Raw genomic sequence first — 23,421 nt, forward strand, 5'->3', positions numbered from 1 at the left:
GAACCAAGTAACACAGCAAACACTGCTCTGCTGCAAAGACTTGGACTGAAAGACAAACCCTTCTTCTATCACTTAGTCTGACATTTTATTGGGTGGGTCTCTTTTAAGTTATTTTTCTTCTTCCACTTCCAGCCAATCTGCTAATGAGTCCCATTTTTGTATCAGTTTACTTTCACAATACCAAAAGCTGGCAAAACTGTATGTGTTTTCACGTACTGATGTGTGAAAGTAGTCATAATACAGAAGAGAGACTCGGTCATTTAGTGATAACTCCTTCACATACAGTATTCCTGTTGCTGTAGAAAAGGCCACTTCTGGCTTCAGCACAGGAGACTTGATTGCACAAAAATTTCAAATATGAATTCTGTAGTTTTAACTGCAGTGTAACTAGTTACACTAAAAGCTCTGGACGTGCTCATTTGTCAGCTCAGCCTAAAACACTTTTATTATGGCAGCTACAAAAATGTGTTACACGCATGCAGTTGTTCATTTCAGGATAAACATACACATATGCAATTTTATGTTGCAGTATGTTTAAGATTCTTGACCCTAATTTTTCAAGCGAAAAAAACAGCAGTTCAGGCCTGCTATGGGCATATGCTATACAGTTTCTTTCAAATATGTGTTCTGAAATGTCTTAGGTCCAGAAACTCCCCAGATCTTCAAGTATTGTTGGCCTTTGGAATAAGGCTTTCCTTCCTACCACAGGAAACCATGCACTGGTTTTACAGTGTGGAGAAACAAGAACCAGCCTAATGGCACCAATCTGTTCATAACTGACTTGCAATCTTCAGGAAAGCTGGTGAACTTAGAAGTCACTGTTTTTTGCCTTAACAGAGAAGTGCTGCAATGAAGCTCACCAGCTTGTTCATCAGATCTTGCATCCTTTATCACAGCTTTCAAAACATATGTGAAAAAATGGCTATAATCCTCTGAATTGAATACAAAAAAATGATGTGTAGTCAAGTAAGTATCATTCCCTTTTGCACACTGTAATTAAATGTCCACTAGCTGTGGTTTTAATTAAGTACCAGACTTACATGTTCATACACATGGAGCTGTAAAAGGACACCATTAATTTAAAAATCTCAATGAAAACCAACTTGTTCTCTGAACAGTGGAACTGATGAAGCTGACTTCCTGTGGATTTGTCTTTGATCCTTCCCACGCTAAGACCCGCTCAGCTCTTCTTCATGCCCCCTACCACACCCCAAATGAGGTAAAAAGCAGCATGAATGTGTCCAGCCTGACAACAACGCTGCTGCCCGGCCTGACAGCCCCTGCCAAATGAGGGTATACAATGGGCGAGCTACACCTGCCTCCCCTTCACCATAGGGTCTCTCTTCTCCAAATAACCAGAGCTGCTTTTTTAATTACAAAAAGTTTGTTGCAACTTTTGCTACCCAAAATGATCTTTTCCTTTCATAATTTGAATCAGGTCAGTTTCTACATGCTAATAAAATAATAAAAAAAAAAGCATAACTGAAACATCAGACTAGACAACATTAAGTTATCATACAGAGAGGAATGCTGCTTGGGATACTCTTCAGTTTCAGTGTGCTCTTTTGGTGAACCCACTGCAAACAGCAGTAAGTAATATATGAGTGGTGCCTCCAGCTACTACTGTGATAAAAAATAAGGTTAGCAAAGGTAGGGTAGCTGTCTGACCTTGGCTGTAGAAAAAAAAAAAAAAAAAAGAAAAGTTATTAGGAAGTATTGCTGCATCTTTCCTTAAGGAAATAAGGAAACATCTGAACAAAGAGCTACCACAAACAAAAAAAATGCCCTGCAAAAAAAAGCCCTTATTTAGAATTCAAATGAATAATCTGAACTATTAAAGATGGAAAGACTCCATTTAAAAATCTCATCTAGAAGGTAATGATATGGGGCCTGGAGCATCTTCCCTATGAGGAAAGGCTGACAGTCCTGGGTCTGTTCAGCCTGGAGAAAAGAAGACTGAGAGGGGATCTCATCAACGTTTATAAATACTTGAGGTGTGGGAGACAGAGGGATTTGGCCAACCTCTTTTCAGTGGTTTGTGGGGACAGGACAAGGGGCAATGGCCACAAGATGGAGCACAGAAAGTTCCGCACCAACATGAGAAAGAACTTCTTCACAGTGAGGGTGACGGAGCACTGGAACAGGCTGCCCAGGGAGGCTGTGGAGTCTCCTTCTCTGGAGATATTCAAGGCCCGTCTGGACGCCTACCTGGGCAGCCTGCTCTAAGGAACCTGCTTTGGCAGGGGGGTTGGACCGGATGATCATTCGATGTCCCTTTCAACCCCTTCAATTCTGTGATTCTGTGATTGTCAAAACTGCAATTCTGCAGTACTGAACCATTTCTTGATATCAGAGCTGAGAAAAAGAGGAGAATGGAAGTAGGCAGACGGCACACAACTTTTTTTCCCCCTTCAGCAAACAACAGACAAGGCAGACTGACTATCGCCAACACTGATATCAGACATGTATAACTCAAGGAGGGCTGCACCATGAAACAAATTATAAACTCGTTAGTTTGCAACAATTAGGTTATATACCACCAAGACTACTGTTTGCACAACATATTGGTCTGAACCTTTAAACAACAGCTCCCAAGAAGAGCTACTTGAGTACAGGGAAAACAGTTCATTGACAAAGCCAGCATTGTTCATACACTTTATATTGATCCAATATAGGACGTAATGAATTCTCACATTTCACAGGAAAAAAAAGGAAAATACTATACGATGCCAATGCACCCAAACTGTCCAACAGGACAGGCAAGGTCAACACAAATGAAAGCAATATCAAGAAAGAAGGGATCAGACAGGCAAACTAACTTGTTTCTCTACCATCAGCCAAAGAATTAAGAATTCTTTCAGTCAAGAAAGTAGATGCACGTGATTGTTAAAAAAATGCACCACCTATCTTAACTCAGAAGTTATAATTTCTACAAAATTTTATGCAATGGCAACTGCAGGTTGTTCACCGAAACATAAATAAACCACATTTTATACCCAATACTATCCTGTCACTTTTTAATAATACATATATATTTTTATATATGTAATATAAAAAACATATGTAAAACAAATAGCAATCTGTGCATAGCATGCTGCCTTTAAAGTGAAAACCACTGTACTGATACGTTTTGAAAGATACAGTAATTCAAAAAAAAAAAAGTCATCACAAGCTTAGGGAAACCAAGCTCCTGACCTCGCTTCCCTATCTTACCTGCCTCTACAACACCTCACACACGTATGGCAGACATGATTCAACGATGTACTGTTTGTATAGTGCCTTAAAAGCCACTTTTGGTGCTGGGCTCTGTGACACATTCTGTGCAGGTACAATTAGAATCAGTATTTGTTGGCAGTCAGGTGTCTCAAGAATTTTTGGGGGAGAAGAGTGCAAAAGCTGATGGGATAGTAATATGAACTGAATGACAAGGAAGCAAGATACTACTAAAATATCTGTAGTACATACCGCTGGAAGTGTTCTGATGCCAAGACCAAAACAAGAGAAAGATGCAAAGAGCAATGAAGGACAGTGCTGAAAAAAATGACAGGTTACAATTAACCTCATCACTAAGTCTGATCCTCTTTTTTCTTTCCTTCCTCCTGAAAATAGCCTAGTTAAATTCGATTGCTAAAACCATACTCACGGTATGCTTTTTCTGTTTTCAACAGAACACTCACAAAAAGGACAACCTTCTCCTTCTGAAATTAAGGAACCAGCCTTTCCTTTTTCCTAATTTCCTGCTTTCATCACCTATCACACGCTGCACATCAGCTTGGGAACTGGTGTTCAGAAACATAACTTCTGACATAAGTGAGCCATAACAGCATCGAGATCGTGGCAAGGAGTTATAAACCCATTAACCAAGACGAAGTAGCCAAACACCAAGCGACCTATTTATTTGCTCTACTTGTGTCTTCTGCAACTGGCCAATAAACCCCTGTACTGGAAGAAGGCCCAGTGGAGATGGGCCAGGCAATGCCCCCACGAAGCTCAGGGAATAATGAAGGGTGTGACTGACCACAGCTGCTGCAAAAAAGCTGATTTTATCTCCACACAAATGGGACTGGAGGGTGGCCATCATTTCAAATAAACAGCTATGTCAGCTGAGTGGATGAACTAGTGGCCTAGATGTTCCTCCCTGAGATCATTAAAAAAGTACAACCAGCACTGGGGAGATGTAGACATGGTTCAGCCCAACACAGACTTTAAAAACTAAACAACCATTGAAGAGAGGAATGAGCCAGCAGGAGAGCTGGGCAACCCAGGCATGCCTTCCTGGTGGGACTGGGGATTCTCAGCATTGTGACAAGTGAGAGCATTACAGAGACCAGTAACAGAGCTTATATTGGTATAGAGATTGAACTGTGTAATGTAATTGCTATGTATCCTAAGTGTAACTCACATTTGTGTTGTATTTTCAGCATATTTCTGTCACTATTATAACTCAAAAACTGTGTAATATCACCTACTTTCAAATAAGTGCATTTAATAGTAAACATTGCACCCTCCAGACAAGTAATATCTAAAAGAATCTGTTCACAACATATTGGACTCTGACACCCTTTCCTCTATTTTCCATTTGTATTTTGCATGGTTTAGTGCAAATAACACACAACACCTACTTTTTTCTTTGTTTTCTTACGACTCTTTTTAATGGCAGGCTGTATACACAAGCACGCCTGATCAAATATTCAAAATGCTGCCTCATCTGTGAAAACCTACCAAATTTTTCTTATCAAATATTATTACAAAGTGGCTTTGTAATATGAGAGATGGGAGATTTCAAGTACAGCATGCAAAATGCAGTCAGAATCTCACTTAAAACTTACAGGGCAAAACAACAAGTGCCTATGTACTGTATTTTCTGACACCCATCTTCAAGGTGAGGAAAATACGGTTAAACCATACAATTGCTGTCAAGGAAATAAGAAGAGTCAGTAACGTAAGTTTATAATGAGAAACACATTTTAAGACAGAAAAAACTTTATCTGGATTTTGAATTGAGGAGTTTCAGAGATGCACAACTCTCCTTAATGTCAGCCAAGAACAATGTCATGGTTAGCCCAGGAAAAGCTTGAACAAGGCTGGATGTCAGCGGCTGAGATGAAAGGGAACCTGTCACACTAACATGTGGCATGTGTACTTAGAACTTACATAACAAAGGTAAAAGAGGAGAAATGTACAAGGAAAAAAAATAGCATGAAAAATTACAGCATGGGTTCACATCTTTAAAAAACATCGAGACAAAAGCAAACAAAACTGAAAACAAACTTTCATCTGAGAGGAGCTAAAGATATGAAACTTGTGTTACAGGCAATTGCTGTACATAATGATGGTGTTGGTAAGCTTATGGTTTATCAGTAGCACAGACAGGGTGTTATGTGCAAATAATACACTTAAAGCAACTGCTACGTAAATGTGTAGATACTCTAAACTGTTTTTCTTCCCAGTCCTACATGTTTTTCATGCCTCCTTTTCTCACTCAGGCTCCATGAAAGGTGCATTGTTACTGTACAAGTGATGAAATAAATATAATCAAAGCCCATTTCTGTGAATGTACTGACAAGGTGAAACTGAAAAACGTAAAAGAACAGCCAACTCCCAGAAGTAGTGACAGGACAGTTCAATATTCTCCAGACAATTTCAGCTTTGTGATCTCTAGAGCTTAACCCTGAAATACCACTGCCAACTGCCCTTTATGTAAATACCTACAGCAAAGTCAAAATGACTAAAAAAACAGTATCACTGAACTGTTCGATGTGTCTACCAACATGCCCTAAAACTGAAGGTTTCAAACAATCATTACGTGCTAATAAAAAAAAGCTAAGATTTTTTTAAATGACTTACAAAATGGACATTTTGTGACTATCCTGCTGAACCAATTATTGCCATATTAGACACTAGACAGTTACATCATACATTTGTGCAATACCAAACAAATAATGTGCCAAAACAAGCCATGAAGGAACCATCCAAATTCTAGAAAAACAAAGACAAACGTTCGTAAGGCATACTTTGTTTTAATTTGAAAAGTCTGCAGAAGATGTGCTCAATCTGTTCATGTTACTTATGAACAATTTTAACTGAGATTTTTTTTTTTTAATTGGAAATTAACATTTCCAGGCACTTCATATGCTTGTGTATATTTCAAACTATTTCTTAAAAACAAACAAACAAACAAAAACATTAAAAATCACAGTGAATTCCTGCCTTAATCAGTGAAAAGTATCTGATAAAGAAAATACACTACAGGATTGTTCAAAAGTGTAATGGAACAGATAATTTGGTGCTATCCCACTGAGTATGATCAGTTTTAGAACATCATTAAAAAAAGACATAATCATGGAAAATACATCCTTATTTGAAAAATTACTCAGACAATTTGCACTTGATGAACAGAGCATGTGCTAATTTGTACTTCATGAGTCCACCTGAGGGATAGATTAGTGGGTCTACTCCTATTACAACAGATGTTCACACCTTCATGGGAAAGAAATTTTTAGGTGACAAGAGAAGAAAAGCCTAAACACGTGGTCCAAAAGTAACCAGAGAGGCAAACATCTGAATCTGAAGATCACACAGAACAACCACACCTTGCAAAGTTTACTCTGTCGGGATTCTTAACAGTATTAATTGTCCCATTGCAAGGCAGCCCATGTGTCCACGGTGATACCCTCTCACGCGGCTTTTGTGCTACATTTAAAGGCTCAGCCTTGCTTTAGCCCTCCAAAGGGGGAAACCACTGCCACTTGTGCTCCCAGTTGTTTGTGGGGAGCAACATAACAGTAATGCAGCGGATGGAAACGGGGCAGTGGAGAGATCCTACTTAGGACAAAATACTGTCTTCATTTCACCTCAGTATAGACACACTATCTGTAATCACAGGGTTGCCTTTCTTTAATTCAAAATTTAAAAATTGGTATTAGAATACCATTATAAGCTAGGAGGAGCTTGAAATGTCTATATTAAGCAAGATTTGATCCCACCTCAGTCAATTTATTTAGCATCCTTACTGTCCTTACAATTACTGGCAGAAGGACTATCAATATAATTCAATTAAGATACATTATCTCTTTGTTTGTGTCACTTTGTATTGATGGAAAGAGGAAAAAGACCTTTCTTTCTATCCTCTCCTTTGGCCCAACACAACTGAAGAAACTGAATCTGGAAGGGAGATGAACAGGAAGGTTCAGCCTTTTCTCTGTTCCTTTCCAGTTTGCAAGGAGCACTCAGAGGTGGCAGGCATACCATTCTCCCCTCGGGGAAGAAAGAAGTAGAGAACTAATCCCAAGAAGGCAACCCACTCAATCCTCTGCATTTAGCATTATGGTGGCCCACATTCTACTGCTGGATACAACAAATACCACAGATGGGGTGTAAGTTCATTTACATCAACTTGTTTTCTAGCAGCCCCACCTTTTTTTATATCACATTACATTGCTCGTTCACCTTCAGTCTTTTCTGAGAACAAACTAGATCTTTTGAAGTAGAGACTGCCACTTGAGAGCCACTCAAAAATAAGTATTACTTATTGTGCTAATTTAGTAATAAAAAAATAAATAAATAAAAAGCATCCCATGGTTCTCATAATCTTTCCAAAACTTCTCAACCAGAAAATAATTTCTGATTTCCCAAGATAGGACTGTGGACTTGCAACAGAGCTGTGTTTACAGTGACACATGGATCCTCATCTCAACAAAGGCCCATATGATCTGCTGTCACCACAAATTTAGAGAGAGAAAATTTGTCACGCCAGGTCAAATCAGTGATCTACCAAATGCAATACTCTTCTTCTGCCATAAGCCAAAATTTGATGCTGCAGTAAGAACAAAAACCAAAGAAAACAAAACGCCAAACCCATCAGCTAAACACCCTGTAACATATGTTTTCAATTGTTCACAGAGAGAAAGCTTCATTACAACTTTTCTTAATCACCTCATGCACTAAAGCGCTTTATCAGAACGCCCATCATGTAGCTTCGAACTACAACTCTAAAGCAATTCTTCTTAAACCTGGCTAAACACAGCCCCCAGCTGTGGCAGCAAAATTCCCTGGATGAGCAAGTGCTTGTTTAGCAAAATATACATGGTTCAGTTCTTAACTACCTCATTGTTGAGAGGTTATCGGCACCTCTGGAACATCCACATGGCCCTCCCTGCTGCTTTCATCTCAGGCCACGGCCATTCCTTCCTCACAGGACCTGTGGTGGCAATTCTTCCCACAACTGCACCTGTAATTCCCCCAGTTACACATTCTCCAGGGTGACGGATTGCACCCAGATTGCAAGACAGCAGTGTTTGGTTTCTTAATGGTTTTTTTTTTTTTGAAAGATAGCATACTATAAACAACACTCAACTTGTATACTGTTTACCAAGTATCCTCCACCTTTCGTTTTAGGAACACGGGCCCGTGGGGGACCCGTGCTGGAGCAGTTTGCTCCTGGGGGATGGATGGACCCCGTGGTACGGAGCCATGTGGGAGCAGTTCTTGAAGAGCTGCTGCCTGTGGGCAGCCCCCGCAGGATCAGTTCGGGAAGGAGGCATCCCGTGGGAGGGACCCCACGGGGAGCAGGGGCAGAGTGACCGTGAAGGAACGGCGGAGATGAAGCATCAGGGACTGACCGCAGCCCCCATTCCCTGTTCCCCTGGTGCCGCTCGGGGGGAGGAGGTGGAAAAGGGTGGATGGGGGGAAGGTGTTTATTTTTTTGTTTTGTTTAGTTTCTCACTGCTCTAGCTTGTTAGTAATAGGTAATAAATTTCATTACCTCCCTACTCTGAGTCTGTTTTGCCCGTCACGATAACTGTTGAGTGATCTTCCTGTCCTTATCTCAACCATTGATCCCTTTTCATCTTTTTTTCTCCCCCTTTCCCTTTGAGGACGGGGAGTGAGAGAGCAGTTGTTGGGGAGCTTGGCTGCCCAGCTGGGCAAAACCACCACATCGTCCAGGTCAGTTCTCAGTACAAGTGGCATTCCTGTGGTCAGTCGTCATTTTAGGCAGATCTAGGCTCTTTTGCCTTGCAATCCTCACCAGCCAACCAGTTCAAACCTTGATGCAGAATTAACTTTTTCAAACTTAATGCAAAAATCCTCAGGCAGGAAAACTACCCGTGCTACTATAACTTCAGATTCTGCAGGAAGCTACCCCATTTTTCCTCTAGATACACACAATAAACCTTTGTAAAAAGTTATTTTTGAGCACTTCATGCATAAACAACATCCAGCACATTTCAGCATTTCTAGACTTCTCCAGTGCTGCATCTTTCAACGTCTCCTCTTCCTTATTACCAGGTTAATACACAAGGGAAAAGCTAACTGATTTTACTGAAAGCTTTGCCATTAGGTGGGTAACTGGGTGAGACTTCTAGTTACATCCCGTTGCATTTTGTATTGCACTGGATGTTATTAGTGAAACCACAACTTTAACAAATTGGATATAAAGTAACTACTGTTAAAAAATACAGCCCTGACAACACTCTATGATCATCTGCCACTTTGAGAAACCAATATGTTACTAAGGCTCAAAATGTGAGTTACTACAAGTTACTACAAGACTCTTAGAGGAGCTTGCCTACAACAGGAAAAAAGAAAATCTGTTTGGCTGGGTTCTAGTCAATCAGTCATTTCTTTTTTATTTTATTTTTTTAATATTTAAAGATGATGATGATTTTCTTGAAGAAAGCATCTTAAATTAAAAAACAAACAAAAAAAACCCCACAAAACAAAACCAAGCACACATATTATGTTCTATCCTAACAAACTTTCTTCTGTCTAAAAAACAGTCCGTAGGTCTATCCAAGTAAATTTTTGATCTCTATGGTATAACTCATTTGAAACAAATCTTTTGTTGAAGAGCTCCAGTTAAAACTATTCTTATTTCTGGAGAAAAAAAAAGAAAAAAAAAAAGAAAAAAAAAAGAAAAAAAAAAAGAAAAAAACCACATGGGTAAAAATTTCATTAGTTTAAACCACTGGCTTTTCTGCCAAAGCAGTGAGTTGAAGGATTGAAAAACAGAAAATGGCCTCCAACACTTTGCATTACTCCAATTATTACTGGTTATTTGCATGTTCATATCTGGAGCTAAGTACAAGAAAAACTTATGCAAGATTTCTGCATGATGCCTCAAGCTCCTTCTTCATGTCATCTACGCTCATAAAGAAGCAGACAGCAAAGAGCATTTATGAACCAGACTTTCTGAAAGAAATTCAATTACATCCATGTGTTTATCTTTTTGAGTCACTATAATGCTGATACTCTAAGGAATGGAACCTCCATTGCACAAAAAACTGAAAAGGTCAAAATAAACAATAATAAATTTTTATTACCAATTGCAGTAGCACAGGCAAGGTTGCACAGCTGGCATACCTCAATTTGCTTACTGAATAGGAATTTATGTAAATAGGCTTTGTGGTATTTCAGTAACACCTGGATATATTATTCCATTCAAAAGAAATGTTTTCTTTTGTTGTGCACTACACTAATAATCCAACATGTATCTTTGTCTGTGGTGTTAGCACAGTATCTTGCTCAAGTAGCTTCATATTTTCTCAGCTATTTATGTTGTACGCTCTCCTGAACAGACATGAAAGTAGCTGTAAAATTTGTAGGGAACCAAATCTCTATCGCATGACAAAATTGTAATAGCTGAGTCAACAGGTGACAGTAATTTGTAAAGATAGGATCAGAAGTAATTCCAAGGCACAAGTAGCCAGTAATGACAAACCTGAAGCTAATCCAATCCCAACAAATGTAATGAGTAGAATTAAGTATGGTTCACAGCTCTGCACAACTCATGGGTGGGAAAAGGTGTCTAGTAAACCCTAGTACAAGATGAAATCTGTTTCTCATAACCTCTCCTCCAACAATGAGCTCATTTTTGTTCTTTTGTATTGTAAGCTGAGATGCAGTGACTTGACATATGAGATATAGTTATTCTTCCAGCAAGGATGCCTTTTTCTTTTCAATTGACGTCAAAAAATCCCTTGTTCATCACAAAAAGAAATGCATAAACATTGTTTTAAATTATCTAAGCCATCTTCTAACCAGCTCTATGACAGACTACCAATATTTTGGTTAAGACTACCCATTTTACATGATCTTTTCCAGGCTATTTCTCAGAAGAAGAATAAAACTTAAGTTTAAAGTATTTTTACTGTTTAGCAGACAATTTATCTTCACTGCAACTGGTACACATACACATTTAAAATTTAACTGCTATTAATAATAAAATGTCAGACACTTGCAATTAGCAAAGCCAAAAGGTTTAGTAAAACAAAAATTAAGAATAAAAACTGCTATAACATTTTGAGATTTGTTTACATAGTATTTCCACCTTTACGTGCCTGTCTCCACCCAGTCTAAGGCAGGTTTATTCCTTATCCTGGATTCTGAATGCCAAATTTTACCCCATATTTCACCCATGCAATTCTATTAAATAAACAGGATTTGCATAGATATTTATGAGTCCAGGGCACAGTTGCAAGTGAAGTGCATATATCCCACGAGATTGTAATTCTCTCCTTGAGTGTAATTTTCTTTGGTTTAAATCATAAAATAGTAACACAAAAAAAACCAAACCAAACCCAAACCAACAACAATAGAAAAAAACATTACTAATTCTCTAAGGAAGTCAGGACAGCAAAGGAAGTTATTTCTAAAGCATTTAATAAAATAAATTTTTATGTTTATATAATACAAATACATGCAAACATATGTACACATACTAAAAAAACAGAGGTCACAACAAGTCAAAATATGTATTTTAAAGGCATTGTACATGTCACACAAACCATTTAACACTTCAAAATGTCTGCCTCTTTCATATGACCACTTTCTCTAACGTACACAAAAAAGACTTGCTGTGAACATGGCTCATAAAGAGCTTTCAAGCAGTAACTGGCACAGCCATAAATCTACATAATGTTCAGGAAATAAATCTTGTGCTCTCTGCTACCCATACAGGAACATCAATCTTAAGAAGAACACAATACAGTACCTCCTTATCTGTTTAAAGTAGGGCAAATATTTTACTCATGTTAATTGTCCTGACAGAAAAGGATCAACACTGCATTAATCCATTTAACACGTGGCTTATTTTTCACTCTTGTACACTACATAGGCCCAAATGCTTGCTTACACCAGAGCTACAGATACTCTGTGGTAATTCTTCATAGGGCAAGTTCCTCACTCACAGAGAGAGCATTCTCATTTGTAGCTTTTTATAGCACATGGCTTATATCTCGCTCATGTAACTTCGTAGAAGGAAAGTGGAAGTTTATTTTTTTTGGTAGTTCACGGCTTCAACATTTGTGCAACATAATACTTCACTGTTCATGTGAAGCACTATATTGGTGCATTATTTTCATTTTAATTCACATTCTCAAAATTACTTTCTGTAGGTTCTAAAATATAGACGTACTAGAAGTATTACCTTTAATATAATTCTAGTAACAAAACAGTAGCCATTCCAATCTAAATGAAGAAATGTCAGTCAAAAAAAAAAAAAGACGACATTTTCCCCACCTTTAAGCAATATCCTGGATCAAGCAGCAGACTTCAGAAGTGCTGTATCAGGCTAGACCACAGGCTGACAGTCCAGTATCCTGCCTCTGGGAGTGGTCATTAACAGAAGCTAAAGCAGAAGTATGAGACCTGGGTACACATCTGTAATGCTTCCCTGGTATTGCATTCCACGTTCTGCAGCTCACGGGTAACTTTCCCTTTTGATCTTCATACCACTCATGAATTTACAACGCCCTCTCAAAATATATAGCCATTTTCCCCCCTTATCATCTCAGACTGACGTGCACTAATGTATTTAACAGAAGCTGCTCTTGCACTTTTGATCCCTCCTTTTGTCTTTCTTTGGAGAGTTCTGGTTTTACACTTCTGGTGCTCGATACATTGCAGCCCTGTGGGACAGTGCATGGCAGCACAGCTGACATGGCTAACCATTTTCTGCTATCAGCAACCTAAATCTACACACACAATACATCACTGGCCTCTGCTGTATTAACATTTGGGTTAATCTAGCCTGTACATAAGCATTCTGAAGTATTCTGTAAGCATTCTATATATAAGCATTCTGTATTCTGAAGTATACCCCAGGGTATATTCCATGGTTCTTCGTCCTGAGAAGTCCCAGGCTGTTCTCTCCCTCCCCAACTGACTGTATCAACTGCAGGGAAAAACGTTTGTCTTCAGGAGAACGCAGTGGAAAAGGCATTAGCAGCTTCATCTTTATGAAGTGGGTAGGCTCCAACTCAAGGCTCCCAGAATGCTTTATCTTAATAAGTGTCCCCATCCACACAAGCAAGCACTGGTTAAAAACACAAGGAGGTGTCTGCAGAAAGGTTTTGTGTATGAATAACAGTAACAACTCCTAGTGTGTAAGTAGGAACACAAGACATTTCTATGCATGTGACAGGCACAGAAAGATGCTACCTGCATGTAACAATACTGTGTGACTTATCAGAGGTGACAACTATCCGAATTATTCATATCCTATACAACTCTGGATAATTTTAATTCTTCGTTTCAGACATCAGTGAACCAAACTGCTAACATCACTCATATTTGGACAAATCACAAAATCAAAGCATAGAAGGGACCTTAAAGACCTGGTTTCAACCCCCCTGCCATGGGCAGGGACACCTCCCACCAGACCAGGTTGCTCAAAGCCCCACCCAGCCTGGCCTTGAGCACCTCCAGGGATGGGGCATCCACAGCTTCTCTGGGCAGCCTGTGTCAGTGCCTCACCACCCTCTGAGTGAAGAATTTCCTCCTCATGTCTCATCTAGGTGCCATCAGAAATGCACAGTTCTGGACAAATAGCTCCGTTCTGGATAAACACAGCCATATATACGCTGCATCCCTCCTGAGTAACATTCCCCTGTTTTGTAACTGAGCCAGCTAGCTTAGGTGAGCATCCCATTAACACAGCTGTGCTGTTTTCTTATGCAAGCTATACTGGATATAGCTGGCTTATTTTGCATATTACTGACTTAACTGCAAGCCATGGTGTTCACTCAGAAAGGGCAAGGGCATTCAGATGGCTGCACCCCCTCCTTGGACGTGCACTTCCAGCCTGAACCCCCTGCATCCCACCCTGCCTCGGTTACAATTCTCCTCTCCTGGGGCTCCAGACCCAGGACACTTATCTGTACCCTTCCATTTCTGGATTGTTCCCTCTCTTCCCTACTCAGCAGTCTTTTCCCAAGTCTTCTCTTCACCAAACTGCAAGGCTCACCACAGCAGCCTCCTGCCTGCCGCGCTGCTCAGCCCGAGCCCTGGAGTACAGCAGCTGTTTCCAGACTGCTCTGTGGTCCCTCTGAGGAGGGAATTAGCCCCTCATTGACCCTCTCTCTCCTGCTGCTACACACTGATGCAGCTATTTACCTAATTGCAGGGAGCAATTAATATTGTCTCAGTTTGCAAGCATCGTTTTTGTCTATTTCTGCTGTAATACTGAGCATGCTGGAGAAGCAGTGCACCAGCAGCCTGATTTCCTAAAGTCTCTTTCTAGAAATTAAAATTAACAAAGAGGTATTTAAATATATATATATATATATAAAATTTGTGAAAACTGTGTGATAAGGATCAGATTTAAAACACTAAGGACCAAGCCTAAAATATGCTACTGATGGAAAAGAGCAGCAATGTTAAAACGTACCCCATCATTTCAGTTTTTTGAACCTGGTTAAAATTGTGGACTGCTTCATTATTCAACTTAGCTGAAATAAACTCAACTGCTAAATCATGTGCCAGAGTATTTTGGAACATAGAAACCTTTTTTTTTTTTTTTTTTTTTTTTTTTCTGATTCCCACTTCTCTGAAGAGGACTAGAAACAAACCGTTGAGACATCAAAACAAAGTTATAGTTGGGGAAAACCAATTAAGCTGACATTAATTCTTCACAAAGATGTTCTTACTCCGCAATAAGATGGTGCTCATCCCTTCTCTAACACCACCGCGCTCCCCCAAAACATCTTGCTGAGTCCATTTTCAAGTTCTCTAAAAGCATTTTTTCTGTTCTTATAACCCACGCAAGAAGGCAGTCAGCAACCTTTCTTACATAGCTGTGCCTCAGGTGTCTCATCTGATTCTCTAAAGTTTGTCGTTCAATAGACCCAGTGAATTTTACACAAAAATAGTACTAAAAAATAGCCATGCTTGAAACAATTCACTCTTGCTTGAAACACGAGCAGCAATGCTCGAAGTGAGTACGCAGGTAGAAGCCCCACCAATTCAAAGCCAACACTGACCAGCCAAATGCAAACATCTCCACTCCCAGTCTGCCCCCTGCTCCTGGGGACACCTGCTTGGTGTAAGGCTCTCCACTGTAGCAGCAGACTGTCACCATCACAGCATCTTTTACTCTTTCTCTAATCCCACCAGAGGCCCTGCCATTTTCACGTTGGAGGAAACCTCTCTACAGAATCTGGGACTCACAGAGCAAACCTGAGGCATCCCATGACTGGTCCCGAAACATATGCTTTAGCTGGTTGCTCCGTTTCCCTACGTGTGCCTGAGACTATCTGCGACTCTTTCTTCTTCATATGTTGAAATTTCTGGTTGGGAAAGACTGGGGAAAAAATGAAAGCAAGTTAAGAGTTTCTTTCTGAAGGCATACCGTGGGACCTCAAACTAATGCTCCAGAGAAGACACAGTTCAATTTCAGTCACTAAGCATCATTTGAGCCAAAAAAAGACATACCTCCTCCCCTAACATCACTGTAAGGCAAGTTAAACAGCATGAATCCGTATGTCCACTACAACAAAGAGGAAAAAATAAAACTGAATTCAACACAGAAAAAGGGGGAAGTATTTTTTTTTTCCTCTTGCTCTAAGGTCTCAGCACCAGACTGTATTTGAAAGTCTGTGTCACTCTAAATAAAAAGCTGCTGATACATACCCTATACTGCTAGAGTAAAAACGTTTCAACTTCTATTGGAATGCACTTTGAAACAACTATATCTAAGGTCTGGACTGAGACAGAAAATTTATTATAAACATATTTCACCAAACTTCCATAGCAGAGATTAAAAAAAGCCTCGGTACTACTGTTCCCTCTCCACTTCAGAGACAAGATCATCACAGAAGTGTAACTGCATGTACAGAGGGGTTTAGCTAGCAAGGATATTTAAGTTTTAATGCAATTTTGCATGTTCGTAAAATACATTTGCATCCAGTCAAACTTAAGTGCAGGTATTTCTTGAAGGGAGGCAAGTGGGAGCTGCAGGAGGGGAAGAAATATTTCCTCAGTTTGTGTCCACCAACGATTTGAGATTCTCAAATAACTCCAAATAACTCCAGAAGAGTATTTCTGTAAACGTAATTTGTAGCGCTCTTAAACCTTGTTACTGGGACTTTGCATTTGTCCAGCCTCAAAAGCACAGAACCACAGAAATTTATAATCTTCATGTCTGAGCTATGATCATGCACAGACCATACACACTCAAAGGCTCCACTGAAGATCCATTTATATATTCACTACAAGGCTGAAACAGCTCCGCCTGCACCAGCGGAACAGCACACAGCCTCCTCAAGGTGCTTTGGGTCAAAACTGGATTCAGATTAACCTGGTTAAAACTTATTCCTGAGGTCAGGTCCAACTATCCGGCAAACAAGAGACTGAGGAATGCAATGTGTGGGATACCACAGGAACCCTTATTTCCTCCCCCCTCCCCCCTTTTCTACATTCGGATAATAAATGCCAGTTCGGGCTGCTGTTAGAAAACAGAGCAGGAACATGTACGCATTGTGGCTAACAGAGCCGTTTTTGAGTCACAATGGTCCAAACACTGCAATGGTGACAGAGTTCATAACACCTATTTTATGTCCCTCCTGCTTAACTCAGTGCCACCCACCAGCCATACCCTGGAGCTCTCAGTTTCTTTTTGCATGAGGATGCAGCAACAGCAGCTCACAGCTTCCTTACCTGGCTGTGCACAAGGAGACACTCAGCTGCACCACTGACATATGCTGACCCTGCAGTCACTCCCCCTCTTCCCAAAGGTTATGATGGCAGACTGCACGGACTTGGTCTGTAAACTGTGCTGTGAATTAGACCACCCTGCTCTGAATTAATATACTTCAGTTTCCTGAGATTTAAGTTAGCTGCTTTTCCTGACTAGGGACATTAAGGGTTTTTCTCTTCTAATTAATAGCAAATGTTCCATTACAGTACAAAATCAGAAACTAAGACAGAGATCTGGAAAAGAATTCGAGGACAGTATAAACCAGATGGCTCTAGGCAAGAACATTGCATTTAAATATAAACATCTTTCTGCACAACTCAGGCACATTTTTCCAGTGTTACTGACTTAACAGTTCCAGCATTATCCCATAACCCAGGACTGTGACTATATACTGCAAGAGATACAACTGCAGCAGAATCACCCAATGGAAAATTAGGTCTTGTTTTACATGCCCAGCTATATGACTATCAATGGGCAGATTTGAACTGCCAACAAAATTATGGAAGCTGCGAGAATCAATTGCTCTGTCTGCTCAGCCCACTCCTCAGCCAGAGGCAGAATGAACACAGATGGGAACGACCCAGCCCCCTGAAATCCCAGCAAGCCTTACACATTGTAGCTTAATTTATATTTGAGCTGATTTTGGGTTTCTAGTCCCTACACACAGGATAGAGCTGTTTCTCCCACCAGCCTGAATCATCCACTTTTAAACTATTACATCCTCCTCCTCCACACTCCCTGCAGGCCAAGGAGAGACTTCCACGCCCAGGGTGACGGAAGTACACTATCATCTGTGAAAGATATATATATTTTTAAATGATCACATGGGCAGAGCTTTTAAGAGAAAGATCTTGATCACCCTTCACTAAGTCTCTCAGATAGGTAGATAAACCAAAATAGCACTGTAGCATTTAACTGAGGCAGATTCCATGTTACATTAAAAAAAAAAAGTAACACGCAACCAAACCAAAAAAAACCACCCCACCTCCAAAACCAACAAGTAGACCATTTCATAGTCTTGGAGGCAAAATCACTTAACCTGACCTTCCAAGTAACATTGACAAACAATAACACTACACCCAGAAACTGCTGTACCCGATTTAAGCAAGGAGTTGAGGAGCTCATTACAGATCACATTTCTGAATTAAAGCCTGCACACACCATATGCTATGCATATGTTATTCATCCTTGGTCCTCCTAGACTAAGTCAGAAAATAAAATTTATAATACTTAGAAATCTTTGAGTGAAAGGTAAAAACACTTCTAAGTATTTATATGGTATTATTACTGTAGAAGTGGGTAGTGGTATTTCTCTTCACAGACAAGAATAAATCAGATTGGTTTTCTTCTGCAAACACCAGACAGGGAATGGCAGACCTGGCACTAGAAGCCAGGTGTTTCATTTCCCAGACCAGTGCTCTAATCACTCATCCATCTTGGCCCCCAATGTACTTCATGAATTTATTTTGGCAAGCACAACATAGTGCTAACATTGCCTACTATCTTATTCTACTGCGCATGAATTATGCACTACGGTATTGACGTAAAAATGATTAGTTCTTACAAACTGATAAAACTCTGAAGTTAAAACACTTTTTTTTAGTGAAAAGTGAGGTGACATTGCCATTTTTTGGTGACAAATAATGGATTTTTAGGTTAGGAAAATAAGAACAAGCAAGTCTACCTTGCAATAGTAGTTGAGAAAATACATTTAATTCACATCAAATCACAAAGGCACCACTGATTGTATCTGTCCAAAGTAAAAATGAGAATGAAAGAAAAGCTTTTATTGTTTACTACAATGAATATGGAAATTAGTTTTTTTTTTTTCCATTGTAGACCTTAAAATTTGATAACACTTTTTTGGAAATTCTCCAGTAGGTACTGTAGTTAAGATATTTTATTCTGTCTGTGCTGAACAGAGAAACAAGACTTTATGCAGCCTCTGTGTACCAGAAACAAACAAACAAAAAGACTACACATCATCCCCCTATACCCTAATATACTTCAATGCAGTAGCTATAATGCAGAGGAGAATTTAAAATAGAAACAAGATACATGCAAGTTACACGGAGCACAGAACAAAGCACAGAACACTGAATTGTGTTCAGAACAAAGGATGTAAAGGGGCTGTACATTATTTATAGTTAAGAAAGCAGAACATCAGAGGGGAATTGAAATAATAGATATAGCTTACGTTAGTTCCAACTTGTTCATGTTTCATGCAAGCCCTGCAGTTGTTTCAGAACACCCTGTTTTCTATTACAAATTAATCATGGTAACGTGCTCTGTTGTCAGACATCACGGAAATACAGGAACGGCTGACAAAAAGAATTCCTACGCTCATTTTAAAATAAAAGGAAATTAGTTCCTTACAAAGCACCTATCAGTAGATAAAAATACATCCGCCAGTGTATGTAAGACATGTTTGGAAATGCAACTTGCGAGTTTAGATGACCTACGAAACTCGAGTTCATTCAGTGTACTTTTATGTAAACTGGGAAGCAAATACTGTGGCACAAGTGGTCTGATAGATCAGCAGTGGTACAGGCTGATGAATCATACAGAACAGTAGGACCTCTCAGGTTGGACGGGAGGTCTCTAGTCCAGTCTACCACTCACTGCAGCATCAAGGTTGACCAGGAGTATTTGTGCAGCTGGGTCTTGAAAACCTCCTTGGATGAAGAGTGAACAAACTCCAAGAAACCAGCTCGCCTGCTCAACTGCCTTCACAGGGAAAACAATTTCCATATATTCAGTTACGTCCCATTTCACTTTATGTCTATGCTCCCTCTCTCCATGCACCTCAGTAAGAGCCTGATTCCATCTTCACAATAACCCCCTGTGGCCTCGGGGGCTTCTTGTATATCAGCCTGAAGCCATTCCTTCCCTAGACAGAGCAAGCTTCTCCTCCCAGGGCAAGTGCTCCAGCCCCTGATCATCTTGGCAGCCCTCCCCTGGGCCCACTCATCTCTGTTGTACTGAGAGGCTCCAAGCTGCAGATATAGCCATAACAGGCATAGCAAGTAACAGGTGTACAGTACAAGGCACAATGGATTTAAAAACATTGGCTTTTTATATATTAGCTAAACAGCTTCACCAATAATGCCTAGATGACAGAAGGGAAAAAAAAATGAAGTAGTCGTGAAAAAGTTTTCCCAAGTACCTTGATACAAATGGAACAAGACTACAGTAGGAAGTGGCTTCAGTTCCGTTCTGCCACCACTGCTTTATTACAGCAACAACAAACCAAACAAACAGAAAAGCCCTAGATTTTGCAGCCATAGTAGGTAAAATGCATTCAATTTTACTAGAAATTATGTCAGTGTCTCATGAATACTTCATTTCAAATGTGATTAACTTGTTCTTGCACAAAAACAGTGCCACAATACAGGAAACAAACAAGATACTAAGCTGTGCAGGGGTATTAAGTGACCAGTCCCCATCTTAACTAACTTATGCAACCATTTATAAAAGGGGACTAACAATGAACTAATGACATCTGCAAATAAGAGTAAACTGGGTGGTGCTGGAAACAGTTTGATGAGGAACAATACAGAAGATTTACAAAGACGGTTTGGAAATTAAGATGAATTTGAAAAAAGGCCAGGTAATATAAAATGGAAGAATACTAAACAAAGAGTAAGTTAGCATATAGGAGCACCCTGAAGGAAGCACAGAGAAGTGAAGAAAGTGAGAAGTGAAGAAGCAGGAAAAAGAAGTGCACCTTGAGCAGTTTAGGGGAGGGGTACTGTTAGCGAGTCAAGAAGGTGACACCTCTTGTTAGTGCAGCTCAGGTAAGAAGCCATCTGGAATAATCCATCCAGTCCTGAATAACTCAATACTAAGCCAAGACTGATGTACTGTGGGAAATTCAGAAAACAACAACAAACCAATGAAAATCATAAAGCCAATGATTGCTTTGTGTGTCTGCCTACCTGCCCATCACAACAGGACGTGTACATCTGTGAGGCACACATGAGGCTGAGGTGCATAATCTAGGTTAATGATAGTGAACACGGGCAGCTAATTCCAGGGTAGGGACCCAGTGAGGAAATGCACTTTGGCCCACAAGGTCTCAGGTGGGGAAGAGTAAGAAAGGAATGTGTATTGTGACTTTTTTCTGACTATAAGATTTTTTTCTGCTTTAACAATCTCTGGAGACATTTTCGAATTACCATTATTTGAATTTCCATTACTTAAAACATGCTGAAGAGTTGGAAAAGGTTCTAAAAGATACTGTAAAGAGTAATCCTGCACAGGCAGGGAAATCATCACTGAGGCCTTTTGCCACAGCCAGTGTTGCATATTTCTAGGGTATCTTAAAAAACTGTCCTTGCATTTAATCCTCCAGATCTCTTAAGTTCAGAACATAAATATATATATATATAAAGAAAAAAAGAAAAGCCCAAGAGAAAATGAAGGTATGGAATTATTTTTATCTAAATCCTTAAAAAACAACAACAAACAATTTATAACTAAAATAAAGATGTAACAGCACAACTAGATTTGTACCAGAAGATCATTATTACTGTATTATGACCTCTCATGCATACACTAATAACTTCTCTTAAAAAAGACATCCAGTAAGCACAAAACAATTGTGTCTGAATTCCTCAGAACAGTCATACTTGTCTTAAATGAGTAATGCTGCAAGAAAGCATGTAAACCCATTCACCCCAAAGCCAAGTGTAGTTCTGATTGGCATTCTTCTGATTTTGCCTTAGGTTGATGTTACTTCTGGCTTGTCACAGAAGACACCCTGAAAATGCACGCCTTTCTGATTCCTTCCCCCACGGTGCTGGGGGCCAGCAAGCAAGCGATGAGATGGGGCCTCAGCCGCCAGAGGGTCAACCCACCACTGTGCTCAACTGCATTCAGCAATCCCATGTGTTCCCAGGTGAAAGAATCCATACCATTTACAGCATCTTGATCCTCTCTCTTCTTACAAACCACTCTACCACTCTAAAGGCTAAATTCAGTTCAATGAATGATTAAAACAAGAATGGCAAAGAAGGCAGATGAATTAGTAAAAAGCAGGAAGCAAGTCTAGCAATTTTTTTTTTTTAACTCTACCTAAATAAACTGAAAAGATGTGCTAAGAAGCTTGTTAAAATGAACTTTCCAAAACACGAGATGTTATATAACTCACTGAACTACAGGAAAATGCACTGTGCCAGCAGAGGAGACTTCTACAATCGCCTAAAAATAGCTTTAAAAAAACGAGGGAGTTCACTTCTAAATGAGTGATTTTGACTTTGCTGCTTTCATGCTGGCTGTAATCCAACTCAGCAAGAATGAGGTTTGCCTCTGCAGGTCTGACTAATGCACAACTAATTTCAGAGAGAAGCAACTTGGAAAATCATCAAATACCAATCTGTTCCTTATTCTGCAACGGCCAGAACATAAAATGACTTACGGGCATAGCACATAGAGGTCACGTCCACTGCAGCTTTTCAGAACTCACACGAAATGAGTTTTGCCATATCCAAAAGGTGTCTTCTATTGGAGAAAAAAGGGGCCACGGCCATAAAGCTTCTTTCAGATCCTTACAATTAAACCTCTGCTCTTACAGAAGCTCTAACAGAAGAAACAACCAGACAAAAAATGGTAGCAAAGCTAACTGTGAAATCACAGAGAAAGCCAAGCAAACACTGTTTAGGAAACAAGCCCAGGAGATTCTATGACCAAGAACTGTGGCTCTCAGTCAGGAGCATGGAACTAACATGCAACAGTCACAAAGCCCCAACACAAAGATGCAGGGGAAAAATGCTGTCTCCATCATCAGAGAAACCCTTCTGAAAGGCTTCTTCAGAGGCTCTCTCAGCTGAGGCACTTCAAGGAGATGAGCATTTTCACTGTCCTGCTGACTGTCCTTCTTGAGTCACATGGAATCTCACTGGGTCACAGATTGAGCTGAGTTCCTTGTTATCTATCACCTTCCCTTTGGTGTGTACCTGCACCTCATGTAATCCCACTGGTCTATCCTGCTATTTCCTGCCTGCACTGGGTTTGGAGTTGCTGACACACCTCACTGTGCTACTTTGTGCCTTCTCTTCATGCTGGTTCACATCACTAGTCAGAAACCTATCAGCAATCTCTCTCTTTGCCTGATCTCCACTGGAGTGGGAAAAACCCATAGTTTGGCCACTCTCAATGGGTTAATTCTGCTTGTTTCAGAACGAGATTCTTCCTGAAGCTTGCCACTTGTTCCTCCCCAGCACATCTTTCTGTTAAATACCTGTGTTGTGCTTTGGTCATTTTGACTGTTGCCACATCCCCCTAGGATATCTAAAACATCATGGAGTAACACTGTTGTCTTCATATTCTAGCAAGCACCACCACTCAGCTTAAAACATCTCTATTGTTGCTGTGGTAATTTTTTGATTCTGTCTTCACAGGTGTTTTATTCAGGTGTTGCATGGGGAATGGCTTGCTTTTCCCTC

General features: G+C 39.9%; 1 protein-coding gene across 9 annotated transcripts in view; it reads right to left on the minus strand.

The window, feature by feature from the left end:
* Positions 1 to 23,421, minus strand: part of MCC (MCC regulator of WNT signaling pathway) — a 208,639-nt gene that overhangs the window by 83,849 nt on the left and 101,369 nt on the right. Inside the window, exon 1 of one of the 9 annotated variants that reach the window (XM_080572779.1) lies at positions 3,466 to 3,579. The exons of the other annotated variants lie outside the window; for them this stretch is intronic. Within the exon in view, the coding sequence (XP_080428905.1) occupies positions 3,466 to 3,564 (99 nt within the window). The 5' untranslated portion in view covers positions 3,565 to 3,579. Of the gene's footprint in view, positions 1 to 3,465; positions 3,580 to 23,421 lie in introns of those variants that run through there. 9 annotated transcript variants of the gene reach the window in all.

The sequence above is a fragment of the Anser brachyrhynchus genome, assembly GCF_964034855.1.
Source record: "Anser brachyrhynchus genome assembly, chromosome: Z".
In the NCBI taxonomy this organism is placed as follows: Eukaryota; Metazoa; Chordata; class Aves; order Anseriformes; family Anatidae; genus Anser; species Anser brachyrhynchus.